This window comes from Maylandia zebra, linkage group LG9 (assembly GCF_041146795.1).
Source record: "Maylandia zebra isolate NMK-2024a linkage group LG9, Mzebra_GT3a, whole genome shotgun sequence".
NCBI classification, from domain to species: domain Eukaryota; kingdom Metazoa; phylum Chordata; class Actinopteri; order Cichliformes; family Cichlidae; genus Maylandia; species Maylandia zebra.
Window position 1 is genome coordinate 17,972,575 of NC_135175.1, and position 19,740 is coordinate 17,992,314.

Here is a 19,740-nt window from a genome sequence, read left to right on the forward strand (position 1 = left end):
CCTTTCGGGGTTTGCCGCCGTTGCCGCCGCAGAACTGGGTGAAGGGTCGGCTAGGGCTCGTTGCTGTGGCGGTGGGAGTCCCGTTGACTGTGCAGCCGCTGCTGTTGTTGTTGCTGTTGCCGTGCGGGTGCGGGGACTGCGCAGGCGTGCCGGGGCTCGGCAGAGACGAGGACGTGGACGGAGCCCCGGCTGGACTTCCGGCTTTGTCGCTGGCAGAGTCGCTCTCCTGCCCGGATCTGCTCGCGCTGTTCTGACCTTCCTGCTGCGCGTGGCTCACCTTCATCTTCTTACAGTTGGGTCGGACTCGGTACTTCAGCGGCAGCGGGCCGTTCTGCGGAAGAGGAGAAGAAGTTATTAAAACATTAAAACTTAAACTGTAAATGGGGTTGGCGCCATTTTTAAGGAACTTTATTCAGTTTTTTTTTAATTATTATTTTTTTTTTTATTTAATTAGTTACTCAACTAACCCTGAAGTGACCAAGTGGGGTCATCTAACCTATTTTATTCGTAAAAAAAAAGTCGTAAAAAACTAATTTATTAATGGGTTTCTTCTACAACTTTTTAAACTTGCTTTTTATTTTTTTACAGAATTGATTCATTTATTTGCAAAAAAAAAAAAAACTTGGAAAGATATGTGGGGGTCATTTACTTTTTAACCCCAAATTTCCATTTTTAATCACTACTCTATAGAGATCAAGATCCAGTCATGTCCTGGCGTACATTCAGTTTGATAACCAGACCAGAAAGTAGCAAGTTTTGTTATAAACTTGCTACTTTCAACTCAGTAACCCAGATACATCTAAAGCGGTTGGTTTCAGAGGCCACATATGGCATAAAGATCTTGTGCCCTTTGTTGCCCCTCCCCCCTTTTTGCATACACATGATAGAAAACCATAACTAATTGCAGAATGTCCCTGATACACACACACACACGCACGCACACACACACACACACACACATATATATATATATATATATATATATATATATATATATATATATATATATATATATATATATATACACATACATACATATAAAGGGGCAACATAAAATTTAATAATGTTCAAAGTACATATTATTTCAGGTTGAGTACAAAAACATGATACCATACAAATTCGAATATAGCCATGTCCATGGTTATGTATGTGTTCATTTGACTAAAATCTTAAACGGAAACTGATCGTAAATTTTAAACGTTTTTAATATTGAAAATATGTTTTTTTTTTTATTATTATTTATTTAAATTTTGGCATCTTTAACAACATGTATGAACAAAAACCCTCTTTCTCGAACAGCTTCCCCATTTGGAGATTTTGTGTTTTTGAAGACTAAAATAAACAAGCAGAAAAATATCTATATTTAACTGACCGCACACTATACAACACCAGCTACAACAAAGCGATAAAAACCTATATATAACAATATACAAAAACTTCAACGCAATGATAAAATAATATTTTAAAAGCTCAGCAATCAAAACGTAAGTATCTATTCTATTTATGTCTCAAGGTGAAATTTTAAAAGTACCTAATTTTGTTGATATTAAATGTATTTTTAAAAATAAATTGTGATTAAATACATTAACTGACACCGAGGGAGATGGTTTTATTTAACAAAGAAAATATTATTAATATACTGCAGTGTATCAATAAAAATTAATACACTGCAATTACAACTCAATAATTGCAGTGTATTAATCACATCTTGAGATAAAAAACAAAACAAAAAAAACCTTAGCTTTCTAAAAATGTGCAAAAATATTTCTTACCCTTCTCCAAGTATAGATATATGCTATATCCATTAGCGTGTAGTAATCTTTCAGAGGTTCATCTTCATACATGACTTCAACCTTAAGAGGAAAAAAAAAAGAATGGGTTTATTTATTTATTTTTTATTGTTTTTGTTTTTCACAATAACCTTTTGTAAGAGGAAATCATTAAATATGTAAATAAGATATCTCTCAGTTTTTTGTGATACATTTATAGTAAGTATCTCTGAAAATAAATAAATAATTAAACTAAACAGACCTGGTAGGTGTTTGGGATGTCCATTTTGCTGCGCAGAAACTTTCTCAGATGCATAACTGTCATGGCTGCTGGACACTGCAAGTACCTCTTGTTAGCCAACTGCAGATAAAACACATTATAACAAAAAATAAATAAAAATACATATGTATATACATACGTGTGGAATAAAACATTCATACACAATGACTAGAATCTACACACAGGCTGGTCCACCTTAAAAGCAGCAAAAACAATGTAGCCCTTTACCACTGGAGAGAACATAATTATAATTGTTTGTCTCCACACATGTTTGATTATCCCTTATTCTAAGGCTGTTTTAATCCTAAAGTGTTAGCAAAGATGAAAAAAAATGACGGAAACAAAAATGTGGCTAAGTCAAAATGCGATACCTGATCTTTTGACTGCTTGTCCTCCACTGCTCCTCCCAGTCTGTGCGCCAAAAAACAGAGGAAAAACATGAGTAACTTTCCAGCGTATGTATAACTCTAAAACTAAATCACACAGAGTTAGCAACAGAATTCAAATTTTGAAAGATTATTTAAAAAAAATTCTTTTTAAACATACTATGTTTCATGCAGTACTTTTTTGTGAAGTATTACTGTAGTCAAGTATTTTGGCAAATTCCAGACATTAGAATAAACTTATTAATAAAGTCTTGAATATTATTTTATAATGACTGCAAAGGCAGCTAAAATTTACACACCATTAAAAAATAATTAATTAAAAGGCATTTGAATACAAAAACCAAAATCTGTCATATTATACGCATGATCCTATTTCTGTTCATTACATCACACTGTGGGTAGGACATGTCGTATTTTGATCTATAAAACATGGTACCAGCGTCAGTTAAGCTAGTTTTGATGATTCTAGAGCAGACTGATAATATCGGCTATAGTGGAGCAATATCTGTAAGCGTATCATAACAGCTGTATCTACTAACGAGAAACCTCTATAAATATTAGATTTTGTAGTCTTTTAGGAACAACTATTTTCCATTTCCATGTATTTTTAATACAAGCGTACCTGCTTTGATCAAAGAACTCAATAGAGAGGCTGATGATCTCATCGTCTGTAATAATTCTCTTGTCCTCATCTGCTACCTCTCCACGATCTTCATTTGTTCCATTAGACGCTATAGAAACACACACATGCACGGCTGGATGTGAGGGTGGGTTTATATGTTGCGTTTACAGCACAGCAGACTCTCTGATGTGGAAAATATTTCGCCAAAAGAAAAAAAAAGAAAGAAAGAAAAGAACATTTTCTTTCTGACTCACCATCTACGGGGTGCTCTGCGTAAAAGTCTCTTCTCCTCTTCATCTCATCTGAAGACATTCAGAAAGGCGTGTTATTACCAATCCATTCACTTTCACTTCCCACTATTACCTTATTTCAGAAACCATGTGCCAGAGTTCTCAGCGCCCCTTAATATTGTGACTTCCAGGAATAAATATTTGTCGAAACACAAGAAAAGCTAGATTAAAACTGTGGCATCGATGTGAGAATTCATGGAAATAATGATTTGATTCTCCAACATTTCTGTCTTACAGATGGGTGATATGAGACATGACCCTGAAAACTGTTTTGCTTGAACCTTGCAGCAAGAAAAGCAGACAGATTTGATGACCATAACACTCAGCGTCATCCCAATTCAACACACCTCTGCACTTTACAACAAATAATTAACTGTCAAGCTGAAACTTCAAGTTTTTCAATGCAAAGCTTTCCACTACACAACATACACACCATATCCAAATGCCATTACATATACCCTCATCGGTAATGTTCATTTATTCTTATTTTAATATACTTGCAGAGACAAATTTACGTGCAAAAGTCAGACTGAACAGTAAAAATGCGACTATTACTTTTGAAGAGGCCGGGGACCAGTTTGTACACAATGTCCTGTAAAGTTTTGTCAGACCTAAAGAGAGAGAGAGAGGAAAAGAAACTTCAGTCAAGTATTTAAAACCAATTCTTGTCTGAAAAAATAAGACCAGTATTCATCGCTGTGGAAAACCTCAAACGTGTCATGTCGCCTACACGCCTACATGTGTTTCTCATGTCTGAATGTTTAAATCAGAGGCTGATTCAGCTGTTTAGTGGGGAACCCACAAAGGGAAGGAAACCGAAAACAAGTAATGTATTCGCTTAAGATTGCAAAGGCAGAAAATATACGTTCTACACTGTTTAAAAAGAACAGAAAAATCATATTTAAGGGGTTAAATTCAAGCCATCGGGCGTCACTAAACTTTTAGAACCAAATTTATATGGGCCCTGAAAAAGGTAACAATAACAACGGGGGCAGCTGAGCAAAATGCAGAGAGCATGGTAAGCACAGTTCTCACCTAATGTTGAGCAGTGGCTTGGTTTTGTGCACTTGTACATCACAGATGGGACAGTATTTGCTGGTTTCCAGATAGCGCACAATGCACATCTTGCAAACTGCAAAACAGATGAAAAAAAAACTGTTAATGTCTGATGAGATCTGAAAGCATTTCCTGAGGAGCCAAATTGAGTTTAAAAGAGAGCAAGAGCAAGAAATACATTTTGCAGCACTGAAAAAAGAAGACTGGGAATGTTTAAATTTAATCCAACATATCTCACATTTAGCAGCTTCGGGTGATATGAACTGATTTTGACCCATAAAAAAATTAAATGAAATGAAATTAGACGAGTTTTGCTCACATGAATGAAGACATTCGATGATGGTGGTTGCATCTATGAAGTATCCTCCACACAGAACGCACATGAGGTGAGGGTTGAGCTCGGTAATCTTTATCCTGGTCGTCCGATGCATGTTGGGAGGAAGGAACAACAATCCCTGCACGCAGAAGGAGGACAGGTCAAAACAAAAGCACGCAGAGGTTTGTCAACGCACGGCGGGGCATTTGGACGAGACTGCTGTTTGCTTGGACTGTGATAAAGCAACATCAACCTTTATGCCGATCCAGAAATAACCAGAGGGAAAGACGTTCGTTGGCAGATTTACAGGCAGCGGCGAATAATCATAAATCAATCACTTCCGCTGAGATCGATGGAGCCGTGCGCTCCCCACTTTCCTTCGCCTTAGCTCAGCATCTTTAATGACATAGTAGGGGCAGCAGCGGTCGAGCTTTGAGGAACCAAATCTGAGGCACGGCACGGGAATATTGACCTCCCGCAACTTCAGATTTGCGCGCACTTTTAAAAACATGGATGGTTTAAACTCTAAGCGAAATCGAAAACGGTTTAAACCAAGAGCGCAAATGTGGGGGTAAAAACGAAAACCTATGCGAGACAATGTGAAAAATTAAATAAATCAGACCCAGCCAGCACCGAAACCTTTAGTTAAGTGGGTAACCCCCTTACTGGGTTGCCATGTTCTGTGTGGTTTGGCGAATTTTGCCAATAATAGTGGGCTAATATCATCCACACGGGCGCACCGGGGTGACTGGGTGAAAGTGTTTGTTTCTGCGTGTGTGTGTGTGTGTGTGTGTGTGTGTGTGTGTGTGTGTGTGTGTGTGTGTGTGTGCGCGCGCGCGCGCGCAGGGGGGTGGGTAATATGAGGCACCCACTCACTGCGTCAGGTGTGCCACACAAGCCACGGGGAAACCTGAGCGTTTCTATGGCAACCCCGTTTGCTTTTTTAGCCCACATGGCTCTTCGCCAGTGACCAGAACGACAGGATGTCTAAACAAAAACAACACGGCGAGCCGTGCCCGTGTGCAGAGTGGGAACGAGGAAGGACAGAGTCTCCGAGTCCCTCCGTGCACACACACAGCCGCTGGGCTGCCAGGCTGCCGACAGCACGGCTGCCATTTTGTGGAGGAAAAAAAGAAGCATGTATCGGTTCAACGGGCTGCGGGGTTTCCTTCTAACGGGGGCGAATGAAGCCCACCCCGAGGTGTTTACACGAGCTTTATGTATCTGTGAGCCAGACACAGAGGAGCGTACGAGTCCGACCGGGAGAGAGAGAGAGAGATTTCAGCTTTATTTTGATTCGCTTTGCGCTTTTTTCATCAACACCGCGCAGCACCAATATGGCCAGACGCCAGCGACTGCGCCGAAGTTGAGGCGCACGCTGGGTCATTACAAACCATTTATTCTGCGCCATTTCCAGTTCAAGCACCGCACAGTCCATGTATCAAACACGAATGTCGAATGTAGGCTACACTCTGTGCTCGAGTGCATTTCAACAAAAAAGCGAGGGCGGTAGAGTAAAGTCACCAGATGCCAAAGGATCCCGGTCTTCAGATTTTTATCCGGTAGTTACGATCCGGTGGGCAAATTGGTCTCGAAAAAGATGACCAGTCTGGCGCACTTTTTTGTTTTTTAAAGTTGGACTTGTAAAGATTATCGCGGCTGGGTGCTGTCATTTTTTTTTTTTTAATTTAATGCAATCATTAAAAGTCTATCCGGGGTAAAGAGTGAATATGAGCGGGTGAGCCCTCTTTAAACGCTGGATGAGAGCCAGCCTGCCCAGCTCGGAACCCACACTGTTACTTTATGGAGCCACAGTCGGCACCATGCCCGAGTCCCGGCTGCTTTTCAATGCTTCAACCGACCTCTCCTTGGCCGCCTGTGAACAGACCACTGCGGGCAAGTTTGGACAGCAAATCGGTTCAAAGGATGCCTCACACACGGATAATGATGGATAATGCCTACATATATGCAGGGAGCCTGTTGCGCCATTAATCGATTGACTGGTGTTTGGACAACTGCTTTCCCCTCTGCCAGGGTGTGTGTGTGTGTGTGTGTGTGTGTGTGTGTGTGTGTGTGTGTGTGTGTGTGTGTGTGTGTGTGTGTGTGTGTGACCTACCTGCTCACTTCAAGTCAGGTCAGCCAAGAAATCCAAAATAAAGTTAATACGCTTTGGGAACGAATATTGCTGAATGGCCAAAAATCAAACAATACAGTCTGGATTCAGTTGGGAATACGCTGAATGCAGAGGTTTGTGCACAACACGGGCTTTCCTCTATTTTATTTTATTTTTTTACTGATAATTTGGCTTAAGCTGTAGCTGGTGCTGACAGCAGGCCATCAATTATTTCTCCACAACTAGTACATCTTAAATTCTTTCAAACAAGACACGTTAAATTGGAGATTTCCATCGGTTTCTGTAGTGACCCGTAAAAGCCGTGCTAACCTAATTTATTCCCAGACGAGACCAGTTCCTCTTGTAAAGCGTTCACCTCTTACATGTAGATCAACAGCAGCTGGAAATAACCCAATTAAAAAAAAACTGGGATGGCAAAAAGAAAAGAAGGAGAAGAAACACATCAGCCGCTGTGAGTTCATTTAGAAAACCGTGGCTTAAATAGCTCCTGATTAGAACTGACCACAGGACTAAAACGTATCAAAGGAATTACGTTTATTCCGTGTAAATGCCTCCCTACTCAGTGGATGTACTCCATCCAGTCTGCTGGGCTACATGATCGCTCCTATTCACACACATGTGAGCCTGTCAACCTGCAAAAACCTAGCGGGTGGTGGTGGAGTGTGTGTTTCGGGGGGATAGATTCATTTAACCTATTATAAGTGCACACAAGGTCTACACCAGCGTTCATGGGTAAAATGATAATTTTTTACCCCCCCTCGCTCTCTACAGAGGAAACACTAGCTTGCGCCCATCACCAGACTGGGAGCTACAGTGTGCGCCAACACACAGACCGTATAAAGGTGGGAATTATTGCGATCCATAATGAGCTTTTAATTGTCAAACAAACAGTCTGTGTTGGCTACAGCTCATGTGAATTTAAGTGGAATTACCAGAGCTTCAGACTGCCTGGAGAGGCACAGCCACTCCTTTGTAGTCGCCAATTTTTTTTCTCTCTCTCCCTTCTTAATTTCTTCTTTAAATTTAAATTTAATAACCATCCTTCCCACTCAGGACAAGCACACACCAAAACGTAAACAGCCAGTTGTAGTCCGTATACGCGTTTAACGACAATCCAGTGTTTACAAAGCAGCCGTCATGAAACATTTATGCTCGGTGGAAACGGTTTGCCTCCCTGGCACGTTCACGGGAGCGATCCAAGTTAAGTTAATAAATCCAACATCTGGTCACGTTCACCGAAAACCAACCTGCCACCCAATTCCCATCACCCCAAAGATCCAAACTCTATAAAATGAAGACTCTACGTGGAAACACGAACGCAGGGGGACCGTTTGAAGCACTTGCTGCTCCTCGCATCGCAGCCAACACAGCCTGGTTCGCCTCGGGTCTCCCACTTTACATAAATCCCAACGACGCAATGCAAACCCGAACCGTGACCAACTTATACGGACGCGTAACTGAACGATAGGAGAAGCAGGAGCGAATGTGCCCGACCCTTAATTGGCGTTTATAGTCGAGCGGGGAACATCTTTTGCTGGGGGAAAAAAGTGGTGCGCAGACCCACACACGGAGCTCCACGTCGGTGATCGCTGCAGCCACCGTTGAAAGCTCCACATCCACCGCTGGACGTAGCGGGGGGAAAACACAAAGACACAAAGCCCAAACCTCGCCCTTTCGCCCCGTTAGTTAGAGACGATATCGAAGGAGACGTACCTGAAGGTTCGGCCGGGAATCGGTGGGCACCGAGGCGAGTAGACAATGAAAGTTGGGAGGCGATCAGCAGAAAATGAATAGGAGTAGAGCCGCCATCTTGAAGCAGGCTGCAGACGCTGTCAGTGGCGGAGAGCGCACGGCGGACTGGAGCGCATTTCAGATGTGCGAATAAAAACTCCCCGTTTCCTCGGCGATTGCGCGGCGTGTGCGTGTCCGACAGACGCCTTCCAAGAGATCCCGGTCCTTCGGCTCCGGTTCGGAAAGCTTCCCACTTCGGCACCGATAACTTTGCCTCCAAAATATCCGCTTCGCCCCCCAGTAAAACGCAGCAGTGTGTGTGTGTGCTCCGTGGAAACTGACACCGTCCCCAAAATGGCTTGTAGTTCGACCGCCCCGCTCTGGTCACGTGGTCTGGTTGCTTAAGGGTGCCTAGAAATTACTGTCGGTGTATGCTGTTTCTACTGATCTACGTATGTGCAAAATAGCAAAGACGTGAAGGAAAAAAAGGCTGATTTACACGCGATGGGCGCGTTTTTAACAAACATATCTTTATTTTAGCGGTTTGTGCCTTTTTCTCGACCTGAAACGACACCGAGAAGCTGCTTAAGGGCGCTCACAAATTACTGTCGGTCTGTTCTGGTCTTTTTTTTTTTTTAAGTGTGACGCATGATTTAAAATAACACACGGTGCACATCCATGCAGCTTGGGTCGCTTTTCAGCACGATGAGGCTCAATATGTCCTGATGGGTATCCAAAATTTAAAAGAAAAGAAAAGAAAAGAAAGAAAGAGAAGGGCACAATGGTTGGAGCAGGCAGATGTAGAAAGTAGGCTCTCGGTGTGCCCTCTCTCTGATGTCAAAAATAACAGCAGCAGCACACGCGCTCTCACAACTTCGTGTCGTTTTGACCATCAAACGCATCAAAGTCTATTGAGGTACCAAGTGGCTGTCTTCTTAAGCTATCCAGCTCATTGCTTTGAAGATCCCACGCACTTGGTGGAAAATACGCCAATATGACAAATGGCCCTGGTGTCAAACCTTTGTCACAGTCTGTCCTGACATGCTGTGCAGAAAAGAAGAAGAATAAACTTCCACACTTGATGAATTGGAGCCTTAACCCTCCGCTGAAAACGATGGCATCTCGGATGTTTACGGAATCCGAGCCGCCGTGCTGCTTCAGCTGAGGAGCTTTGAACTTTTCAAGCTGAGGTGGACGCAAAAAAGCTCGGGGAGCTTTATTTTTGTTTGTTTGTTTTGTTTTTTAGTGAATGGACTAAAATTCTCATGACGCGAGAAAGCCGTAGATCTCTGATAATAGCCTTTTAAAAATAGAGATCTCAAGAAAGGCTGGGCTGAAACTCTTGTGGTAACAAATACTTCGAGAGAAAGAAAGAAAAAAAGACACCGCTGTCGTGCAGCTATGTCAGAAATCCTACAGAAGCTGTTTAAACAACGCGAGGGTGTAATTTCTTTACTGTACACACGTTCAAATTAATCTTTTAATAAAATATTTTTCTCCAGTCCTACAGGGGAAGTTCTTGGAAGACGTGTAACACACCAAAATCCTGAAATCAGTCAAAGAACAAAGACGATTTTATTTATTTTATTTTTCTTTCAAATACATTTGTTGGGTTGATAACACACGTGACACATCAGTGGCAGGTATAAAGGGGACGAAAGTGGACACAAGCTTCACATCTGACTGGCTTTCTCCATAGTCTTGGCGGCGTCTTTCAACTTCCCCACCAAATCCTGAAAAGGCAGACACCGATCAACATTTATCCATTTATATAAAAAGATATATTATTTATGCACAATGGTTAGACTAATTTCCGACTTTAGATTCAGGCTGATTAGACTGAAGATGACTGACGGCTTGCATTCATCCAATCATTCCAGAGCCGCTGATATCAGCAGGTCTCTGATTTTATAAAAGGCACTGCTGATGTTTCCACGATGATTACAAAACATTTTTAACCTTTTTCAAGTCTGTTCATTATTTTCTGTTAAAGTGAGCTGCAGTAAAGGATGGATCGTAGCGATTCTGTCTCAATCAAAATCAGAATCCGTGAAGAAAAAAATAGCTACCGCATGGACATAATATTACAATTTCCCACGTTGACTTTTTTCCTGAAAGATCCACACCCCTTTCGATAAGGAGAGCTACCACAGAGCAATACGTTCCGTGGTTAGATTGTTTAGGACTGCTAATAAATGTGACTGTAGTGCGTAATGGCACAGGTACGACGCAATTGCGAGACAATTATCCACCCCAAGAGTTTTCCTCTACCTGGAGCTGCTCCACTGTGCAAGTAAAGTTGATGTCCTCTGAGGATCCTTCATTCTAAAAAATAATAATAATAAATAAAGGAAGGAAGAAAGAAGGAGCAAACATAAGCGTCCTGTTACCCATTGAAATATACCAGACTTTATATAAATGCTGGAAAGTAGAAGAGTAAAGCTGCGGCTGTTACCTCAGTGTTCAGTGATATCAAATAGAAAGAATCGTTGACTTTATCCACCTGCCCGTTCTGTGGGAGAAGCAACATTTTAGAAACACACAACAAATGATATACCGCTAACAGACAGAAATTAGTCTCGCGATCTCACCTTCATGTGGTACTCCAGGCGCCACGAAGCGTCGGTAATGTGAGGTAGACCCCTTCCTATGCTATAAGAAAAAGAAAGGAGAGACTGAGTCATCTTTGCTTCTGTAGAAAATATTGCCCATTCATTCGGCGAGGAGGCAGAGAATTAATGATATGACCAAAACTCCTAAAAAACTCTTAAAAACTCTTAAAGTTGCCGTGCGTCACAGGGGTTTTACGCATCAGGTGGTTTTCTGCAGTTAAATCCGTTTGCATATATGGTGGCTCTTCTACAAAAAGCTGTTTGTTAGCACGTCATAAATCCACATTTACAAGTCAGTTAATCTTGGCGCGGAGAAGCTTAAATACTGACTAGAACAACAACTCGCCTCCTCTTCCTCCCACGTTAGCACATCCGTTCCAGACCTCGAATATCCAGTTTTCAACGTGTCAAATCATTCGGTTAATAATTGTGCAAATTTGCGACTCGAGTTTTACCAAAACAATTGAGTAATTAATAAATAATAAATAAACAAACAAAGCCTAGGCAATAGTAGGCTGTGATGGCATCCCCAGAGAGCGAAGCAAACACCTTAAAATAACATGAGCCCCACAAATCTCTTAAGCACTGCCAGCTCGAACCACGCAGCGATGCCTTACCTTGCTAAAAGACGCTCCAAATCTTTTTTATGTTTCTGCAAAACAAAACAAAACAAAACAAAAAAGCACCAATTAGCTGCTGGCAAGTCTGTCAAAAAAAAACAAAAGAAAAAAAAGGATGAAATAAATGCGTCCTAGTTTTGAATATAGGCTACCTGGTATGCGCTGTAGAATATTTCTGTTCTGTCTGCGCTGAATGTGAGCTCTTCAAGGCTGGAACTGAACGGAGAAGACAATACTTTAAAACGGAGCTGGTTCCCAGAAAGGAAGTCCACTTAGACAGCTTTACATAAAGCAGCAGGGAGTTCATATGGAGATAGCAGAATTGCATGCATTCCTTTCGTCATCCAATTCCAAGGAACAATTAGTTTAATTCAGCTTGTTGCACAGGTTCTGTGAGCAGACTTTGAAAACCGACTTTCTTGCAGTTAAGACTGCGGAGAAGCAATGAGTAAAATATTATTAATAATAACAGTAATAATAATATAATAATATAATAGAAATCTAAAGCGTTTGCAGCTTTAAACTAACGCTTGCTTGTTCGGGACATGCGTACAGTTCATCCTCTACACCTTGAACATCCAACACCACTTGGATCAAGTGGGAAAAAAAATCTTCAGCTGAAAAAAATACACAAAACAAAGAGGAAAAAATGCTACATATGAGAAACTCGTGAGATGTATAAATAATACCACAGATCCAAGTATAACAGCGTAACTACAGCACTAATTTGCTGGAGACATTATGGCTCCACTGGCAGCTTGCAAGCTCCTTCATACCTACTTCAAGATGAGAATAATAAGTCCTGCTACACGAACAGAACATCCCATCGAGCTTCAGAACTTCAACGGATGCTTTACTAAAACCCCGAGTCGCTTTGTTCTGCAGTAATTATACATAAAGACCACACTTAAAGTCCCCTTGGAGGTGAATTCTGGAAGTATTGTCTCCTTGCATATTGTTAGAGGCATGAAAACAGCGCGGTTTTGGCTCAACGTCATGAAATGACCTGCTTGTAAATAGCGCGCTACTTCAGGTGCTTCGCTTTGAAAGGGTTAGGTTTGAGGTCAGGGTCAAACAAGGCGACACACACACACACACACACACACACACACACACACACACACACACACACACACACACACACACACACAAAGAAAACAAAAGAAAGTGTAGGCAGTGTAGGCTACAGGATCCATCTGTATCATAAGGACAGGCTGTTACGTGTGTTATGGGAGGGAGACTCTCATGTGGGCAACAGATAAGGTTGTTTGTGTCCAATTTATAACCACCACCTGCACACAGGGTGGACAGTAAATGCTCTGTGTGCCGTCTCGTACCTTATCGTGGACTGGTCTGCGTTTTGTTTGACCGCCTCCAGTATGAAGGTGACGGCAGCTGTGTGGCTCTGCTTCAGCAGGATTTGGTCTATCTGGTTAAACTCGGGCTGATCTGAAATGACAAAAAAACAGAAAGACGGAATGAGGAATGCTGCTGTTACAACATTCTTACTGGGCGGAACAGAGAAGCCAATTCGTGTACGTCTGATGCAGGGTCCATATACTTTGGTTTCTCCACACTGACGCGCAGAATGGAAATCATTGATAATTTGCATGTGAATGGGACCCCCTGTGCTGCATCAGCCTGGGGTGGGGTGGAGGGGGTGGGGGGTCCTTTGTTTGTTTGTCTAGTGAGTACTTCACTTTCTAAATAATTCCGCAGTAAAAATGGGATTGGGTGCCGCAGAGGTTAGACGACACATGGCCTGTGAAAACAGCTGAAGCAGCTGTGATGAAACTAGAACCTACATCGAGCAAAAGTCTGCTGTCATTTTGCATCATTTATATTTACAAGACAAATTCGAGCCGATTAACAGCATCAGCATGCAGGGCGCTTCGCCGGTCTGCTGAGAGCGATTACAGCCGTCAATCGGATGTGTGTCCGAGATCAGATCGGACTATTAGAGAGTCTAAAATGACCATCGTGGTCTTTCTAATACTCCGAGCGGACTTGATGCCAGTTTAAATGACAAAAGGGATCCCGAGTGGCCGTGTGTGATTGTGCGACTGCTGCTGAATGCAAAGCAGGCAGCTCGAAAAGACTCGGGTCGCTTTAAAGCAGCTGATGGGCAGCAGGCGGCCACTCGGACTCGTGAAATGTCTTAAAATAAACGCAGGGATCCATCGGGTTAATTCGCAGCGCGCAGCAGAGCCGTAAAAATCCGCAAACACCGAGGCAGCTCCGCCGCACGCTCACACCCGGAGAGAAACCGGAAGCAACAGCGGAGACAAAAGCAGCGGCGCGCGGAGAGGCAGCAGCTCACCGAGGACTGTGGGGTCGCCGTGAGAGGAGAGCAGACTCCGGAAAGACACGTCCACCAGCACCTGGAAGCTGCCGTGGTCGAAGACGGACTGGTCTGCTAAAGACTGTAGCCCTCTCTGCACAGACTCAGACAACTCCATTTTGCAAAAGGGAGACCCACGACATCAGACCACGTGACGGATCAGCTGATCTGGAGAAGCAGAGGGCTGTGGGAGGTTATAGCGAGAGAGAGGCAGACTCGGGGCTGCTGAATGGGGAAGACACTACAGCGTATTGTGGATCTCCGAGAAGACGTTCATTCATTTATTGTATTAATCTAGGTTTGTTGTTTAATTGTGCGATTCATCACTGCTGTTTTATCCTCCAGTCGGATCAGTGATATACAGAACAGCGAAAGAATAAATAAATAAATAATAACATCTGCGACCCCCAAGCTTTTCCATTGTCGGTACCACGGATACGTTTAAACGCTTTGCCACGCAGTTTTATTTAGATTTGTACCCTATATCCAGTGTAATCATCCCCATAGCTGGTTTCTGACTGTGGGATTTACCGGGTTACAGTTGTCCCCGGTATTAACTAGACCACTAGACCTCCAAGTATTCACACATACCTCTCTATGAGCAATATTATCCACAAGCGTTTAGCAGCGATTACACTGACACTGGGATATTGGGTTTATGACTTGCTGCCGGTCAGTATTGCTCAGTTATTTAGCCAGATACACAAAGTACGGGGCGGGAGTCTGTGGTGAAGTGCAACACAGGTTAAAAAAAAAAAGATTTTTAGGTCATATCCTCCCGAGAAAAGAAGAAAAAATAAGCTTCCTATTGAACTTGTTTGTAATTTCCTGCCACCCAAACACGTGAGATATCAATGGAAAGCCCAGGATGCCCTTTAGTAAAGGACTTAGTAGGGTAGCTCAAATAACTCAAAATTATATCTAGACCAGAAACAAATGTCCATTATAGAGGACACAAATAAATAGGCTGGTTCTAGGGAGGATATAGATCATGTAAGGGAGATAAGGGTGTGGGGGTGAGATTAAGCATTTCTAGTTTAGATAGCAGAGACGTGGATCGTGTCAGATGATGAGCAACATTATCAACATCTTGTAACACTTCGTGCAGCTGTGCTACAGTGTGACTTTGCATGCTATGCAGTCCAGCCGTCAGAGCGAAGACACCCCCACTCCTTCTTCATCACAACTCTGTCTGTATTGTATTAGTTCTGATATTTCTACATCGTGTCTAATCTATTAATTGAGAACGAGCACAATGCCACGGTCTTCCACCCTCTGAGGTCGGGACGGACCAGGATGAGCAGATGCGATCGTGGGCGACTTATTGAGGTGTGGACTGTGTAATATTGTCATTGTATTATCAAATCAGATTTAGCGCACTAATTATTGCTATATATATCACGGTGCATACTTTTATTCGTTTACTCATTCAGCGGTTTCCAGGATCTTTTTTTTTTTGCACAACTATACAGTTATCTAAAGCAACCATCTGATTTGCACAGCTGGGTTCTCATGCTAAATCTAATATACACATCCAGATAAACAGATGAAACGAGGGGTTTTTTTACGCCTTCGAGACGGGCATCTTCACCCACTTCGCATTTGAGCTGGCATTACGCATTTCTTTTTGGGGCAGTTACTCTACACAGCTCATATTTGCTCCCCGGTGCTCGCCAAAGCATTTCGGTCAGGGCGTTTAGTATTTATTACATGTGACGTCTTTCTTTTTTTGCGCGTGTCGGAAACTTCCTCGCTCAAGCCTCGAGGCAGTCATGAGGTGAGCCGTAAATAGGTCACTTTTAAATTTCCATTATGAGCCTTAAATATGTGGAGTCGGTGCGTAACGCAGTCCAGGCTTGGAATCCAGTGAAAAGTATAAAACTGCCACGAACTGAAAAGAAAAGAAATTCACTTTTGCACATGGAAACTACAAATTCAGCGAGCACTTGACTTCTTATTGGCTACTCTTTATTCTTCTTGACTTGGAGTTTGCCCCCTCGAGCTGTCTGTTCCATCTTTGTGCAGCTCGGATGCTTAAACTTTTATTTTATGACTTCCTGCAGTAATTAAAAAGATATCAAATCCATTTATAGTTGTCAATTGTTGTCTGTCGGTGGTTGCATAAATTGCGACGCTAATTTTAGACAGCATCGCATCCTCTCAGTGAGACCGTGGTCTGCCTGCCGTTCATTATCTAGGAATGCTCTGGACTGCGGTCTATTGCTCGGCCACACACGCTGCAGCTATCGGAGTGACCTCTGACTCCGCGCTTTGTCCAAAGTCCATTTTGGCTCCGGGTCGGGTTGTGAAATAGATTAGCCTTCACTCCCTCAGTGCCGCCGTGCTTTTTCCTCCAAGATAGGTCGCAGTGCGTGGATTTCTCCAACCTCCTGCTCCAACTTTGGTTGGGGATCTGCGTCACGAGCCTGACGTCAAACATTCGCAATTTCCCGGTCATACATTGCGCGATTAACCGAGGCTCAATATTTTTAGACATGTACAGTTGAATACATCGCATAATGTGGTTTACAAGCGGTTTCTAATACCTTCAAAATAAAAGTCTAGCTAAAAATTAAATATGAATAAAAATATTCGAACTCGGGCTCATGAATTAAAACTTAATACTTAATCATAAGTTTTGTTTTTTCTCTTTAACCCTTTATTTTGCCTGATCTGTTTAACATACAAACGAACCGTGAACCACACGCGTGCCCTTTTTATTCTGCGTCATTGTGGCTGTTAAATGCGCAACTCAACGGACAGTTTCTCTTAACCTTTACCATCCTTGACACTGCTGATGAAGTTGTTTCATTTTATATATAAAAAAAACCAACCTCTTTAACAATGACACATAACCTACAAACACATCCCTGCTTTTTGTGTTTTTAAATGCCAAAGGGAAGTTTTGTATCTGCACTGTAATCGATTCCGCTTTGTTCCTCTTTTCTTTTCGTGATTAACCCATAGTTGAATGAGGGCCAGTGAAGTCAAATGATCTCATTGTTTAACCCATAATTCCTCCTCACTGTCTGTCTTTACATAAAAAACAAACTATAAACATCCCCTTTAAGAAGAGGCCGGGGTAACGTGACCTTAGAAAATGTGTCAACACCGAGGCATTTCCAGAACCAGCTTGTTGGGAGAACACAAGGTCACACACCGTCACTGTATTTATTTCTGTTGTAATAAAGTCCAAAACGAGGTCTGACGTAAACATGGAGTTGTACTTGTAACCTGCCATTCAGATCTGTTTCTGCAGACTCTGGTCTGGATTGACAGCATGCATACATTTTATTATTTTTTGATGCATTCGGTCATTTCTTTCCACAACCGCATATTCTCCTCTTAGCCAATCATTAAGCACACAAATCAAGAAAACTGCCTGCCATCGTTCCTGTGACGTTGTCTACATTTGCTGTCTTCACTCTTGAAGACTATTTGTTTTGTTTGGCCTGTGGCTTTTTACCACGTGAACGAGCTATATGTAAACAGAGAAAGCTTCCTTACCTTAATCACCTTCTTCTCTTACATGGAAGCACATTCAGGGGAAATGCAGTCATTTACAAGCATCCGTGCTGATCTTGCCTGAGCTCATTTTTTGCAAAGGGAGGCAGCACAGTGCAGTAAATATTCTTTTGTTAAATTTTAGTTACCTGCTTTATTGCAAAACTGGTAATAACTCTCTGTGTGCTCACATAAGCAGGGTAAAGTTCAATTATTCTTTTCAACAATTACATTCATACACTAATGGTAACACAACACTGCTGATAAAAGACAAAACTGCTCATGAAAGAAGCAGAAGAAGTAGAAGTCTAATGGTTTTCAGTGAGCAGCTCCTTCAAACAGGGGCTGATCTTCCTGTTTTTTCTACATTGACCAGTTTTATTACTCCCAAAATGTAAATTAATTACAGACCTCATAAAAGTGCTGAATCTTTGTGTTAATTATCACTAATTATCCCTGCCAAGCACAAACACAGAGAGTTGAGATCTTATTATAGAAAAGCCAGAAGCAAAGGGGGAGAAAAGGTGAAGGGGAGCTGATATTAACACTTTTTTTTTTCCTCCAAAAGACTGAAATTAACTAAATTGTGAGCTGCTGATTTTTTGAGTTGTTGCTGGTTTAGCTGTTGCCTGTCCTTTTTTTAAAGTTTCCATTCTGGCCAAATATCAAATGGAGCTGAATTAAACAGGATTCCTTTAAAATCCTAAAATACAGACATGTGTGGCGGCTTCTCAGCATGCAGTAAAGCTTTAAACATGAGCAGAAATCTTACTGAAACACAACCTGAACTTTATAGATCCAGGAGTTTATATAGCAAAACTATTCAGGGTTAGAGCAGGTTACTTGTGGCCTGATTTTAGACAAAACTGTCAGCGCATGCTTGGCCTGACTTTCATGTCTAAAGGTTAGAGAATAAATCCAGTCTGTATGTGTGTTGCCTGAGCGTGGATGCTGGTAACTAAGACAAACTGAGAGTAATGTAAATGTATTTCAGAATATGCTGAACTGATTTTTTTCTTTTCTTGTCCTTTACTTAAGCAGAGACACTTCCAGCACCCTCCATTTATTCTGTTTCCCTAATCAACGCTGATGGACATCTGACTGTTATTATCCACACTGTGAATAATAACAAGCAGGGTTAGCTAGTGAGATGGATATCTATCTAGATCTGTGATGTTCTTAAATTGTCTGACTTATTTACAGCTCTCACATGCAGAGCAAAACCCACAGATTCCACTGAGTGTGCCTTCAAAGTGTAAAAGATTGTGCAAAGGTTTAAAATGATAATAAACTCTATTTTAAAAAGAGAGACTTTACAACGAACTAAAGCAAGCTGCTGTTAGCTTCACTGACAAATTGGTGCTTAAACTGTGCACAAATATAATCTGTGAGCTTACAGGCACAAACTGAAAAATTTGACATATTCTAGCAAAAACAAGAAGAAGAGGAAGAAGAAGAAAGGAAGCTAAAACTAAAAAGCGCACATTTATGTGCAGAGTAAGATCAGTGAGAAAGTTCTCATATCCTGGAACAAAACATCAAACAATCATTTCAAACTGTTTCAATGGGATTAATACATGTTTAGTTTTAATACATTTTTTTTCTTTATATTTATTTTTTAGAAGTGGCAATTTGAGATTGAACCAAAGTTGGTAATCTAACATCAAACCAAAAGCTCACATCTTTAAAATACAGTCATTTATTGAACTTTTTTTTTTTGTGAGTTAAAAATGTAAGTAAACCTGATCACTCATTAGCTAAAATCAATGTAATAAAATGAAAATAGCAAAGAGCTTTATGAAAGCATTCAAGTGAAACGAATGAAACTTTAACGGTGAAAAAAAAGCACCTATATGCATTTTCGCACATTGATTCCTTGCATTTTTCCAGCTCCAAATGAGATTTTTTTTTTTTTTTTTACTTCAATTAAACATGGAGGAGCAAGAAACCACAACTCCCAAATAACCGCCTCCGGGGTCAGGACCTCGGTGTAACAATGAGGCCCCTATGAGAATAAAGAATAAGTCCGAGCAGGCTGACTGTGATTCATATCTATCGCTTTTATTGTAAAACTGTAAA

At 41.6% G+C, this 19,740-nt stretch overlaps 2 protein-coding genes across 3 annotated transcripts in view; both read right to left on the reverse strand.

Moving 5' to 3' along the window:
• The window catches only part of bmi1a (bmi1 polycomb ring finger oncogene 1a), a 10,066-nt gene extending 1,129 nt beyond the window's left edge, over positions 1-8,937 (reverse strand). Inside the window, exons 1-10 of the mRNA XM_012917974.4 lie at positions 8,567-8,937; positions 4,723-4,858; positions 4,383-4,479; positions 3,903-3,958; positions 3,312-3,359; positions 3,058-3,166; positions 2,421-2,460; positions 2,032-2,130; positions 1,773-1,853; positions 1-331 (exon numbers count right to left, since the gene is read on the reverse strand). The exon at positions 1-331 is cut by the window's left edge and continues 1,129 nt beyond it. Of these exons, the coding sequence (XP_012773428.3) occupies positions 1-331; positions 1,773-1,853; positions 2,032-2,130; positions 2,421-2,460; positions 3,058-3,166; positions 3,312-3,359; positions 3,903-3,958; positions 4,383-4,479; positions 4,723-4,834 (973 nt within the window). The 5' untranslated portion in view covers positions 4,835-4,858; positions 8,567-8,937. The remainder of the gene's footprint in view (positions 332-1,772; positions 1,854-2,031; positions 2,131-2,420; positions 2,461-3,057; positions 3,167-3,311; positions 3,360-3,902; positions 3,959-4,382; positions 4,480-4,722; positions 4,859-8,566) is intronic.
• A 1,203-nt stretch (positions 8,938-10,140) lies between these two features.
• Positions 10,141-14,313, reverse strand: commd3 (COMM domain containing 3). Of its 2 annotated transcripts, XM_012917975.3 has the most exons (8): positions 14,137-14,310; positions 13,154-13,265; positions 11,969-12,032; positions 11,814-11,848; positions 11,176-11,236; positions 11,040-11,096; positions 10,856-10,909; positions 10,141-10,317 (listed from the first exon to the last, which is right to left on the reverse strand). In XM_012917975.3, exons 1-8 carry the CDS (start codon positions 14,273-14,275, stop codon positions 10,258-10,260), a joined length of 582 nt encoding a protein of 193 aa, XP_012773429.1. In that variant the 5' UTR covers positions 14,276-14,310; the 3' UTR covers positions 10,141-10,257. The 2 variants fall into 2 exon arrangements, with proteins under 2 accessions (XP_012773429.1, XP_012773430.1); XM_012917976.2 differs by lacking the exons at positions 11,814-11,848; positions 11,969-12,032 and having other exon boundaries at positions 14,137-14,313.
• Between the last annotated feature and the right edge of the window lie 5,427 nt (positions 14,314-19,740).

Excerpts from the sequence above, each read along its gene's own strand:
- commd3 (XM_012917975.3), bottom strand. The coding sequence starts at position 14,275 with ATGGAGTTGTCTGAGTCTGTGCAGAGAGGGCTACAGTCTTTAGCAGAC. Across the intron at positions 13,266-14,136 it reads CGGCGACCCCACAGTCCTCG|ATCAGCCCGAGTTTAACCAG; the intron begins GTGAGCTGCTGC and ends TTGTCATTTCAG. Across the intron at positions 11,849-11,968 it reads TATTCTACAGCGCATACCAG|AAACATAAAAAAGATTTGGA; the intron begins GTAGCCTATATT and ends TTTGTTTTGCAG.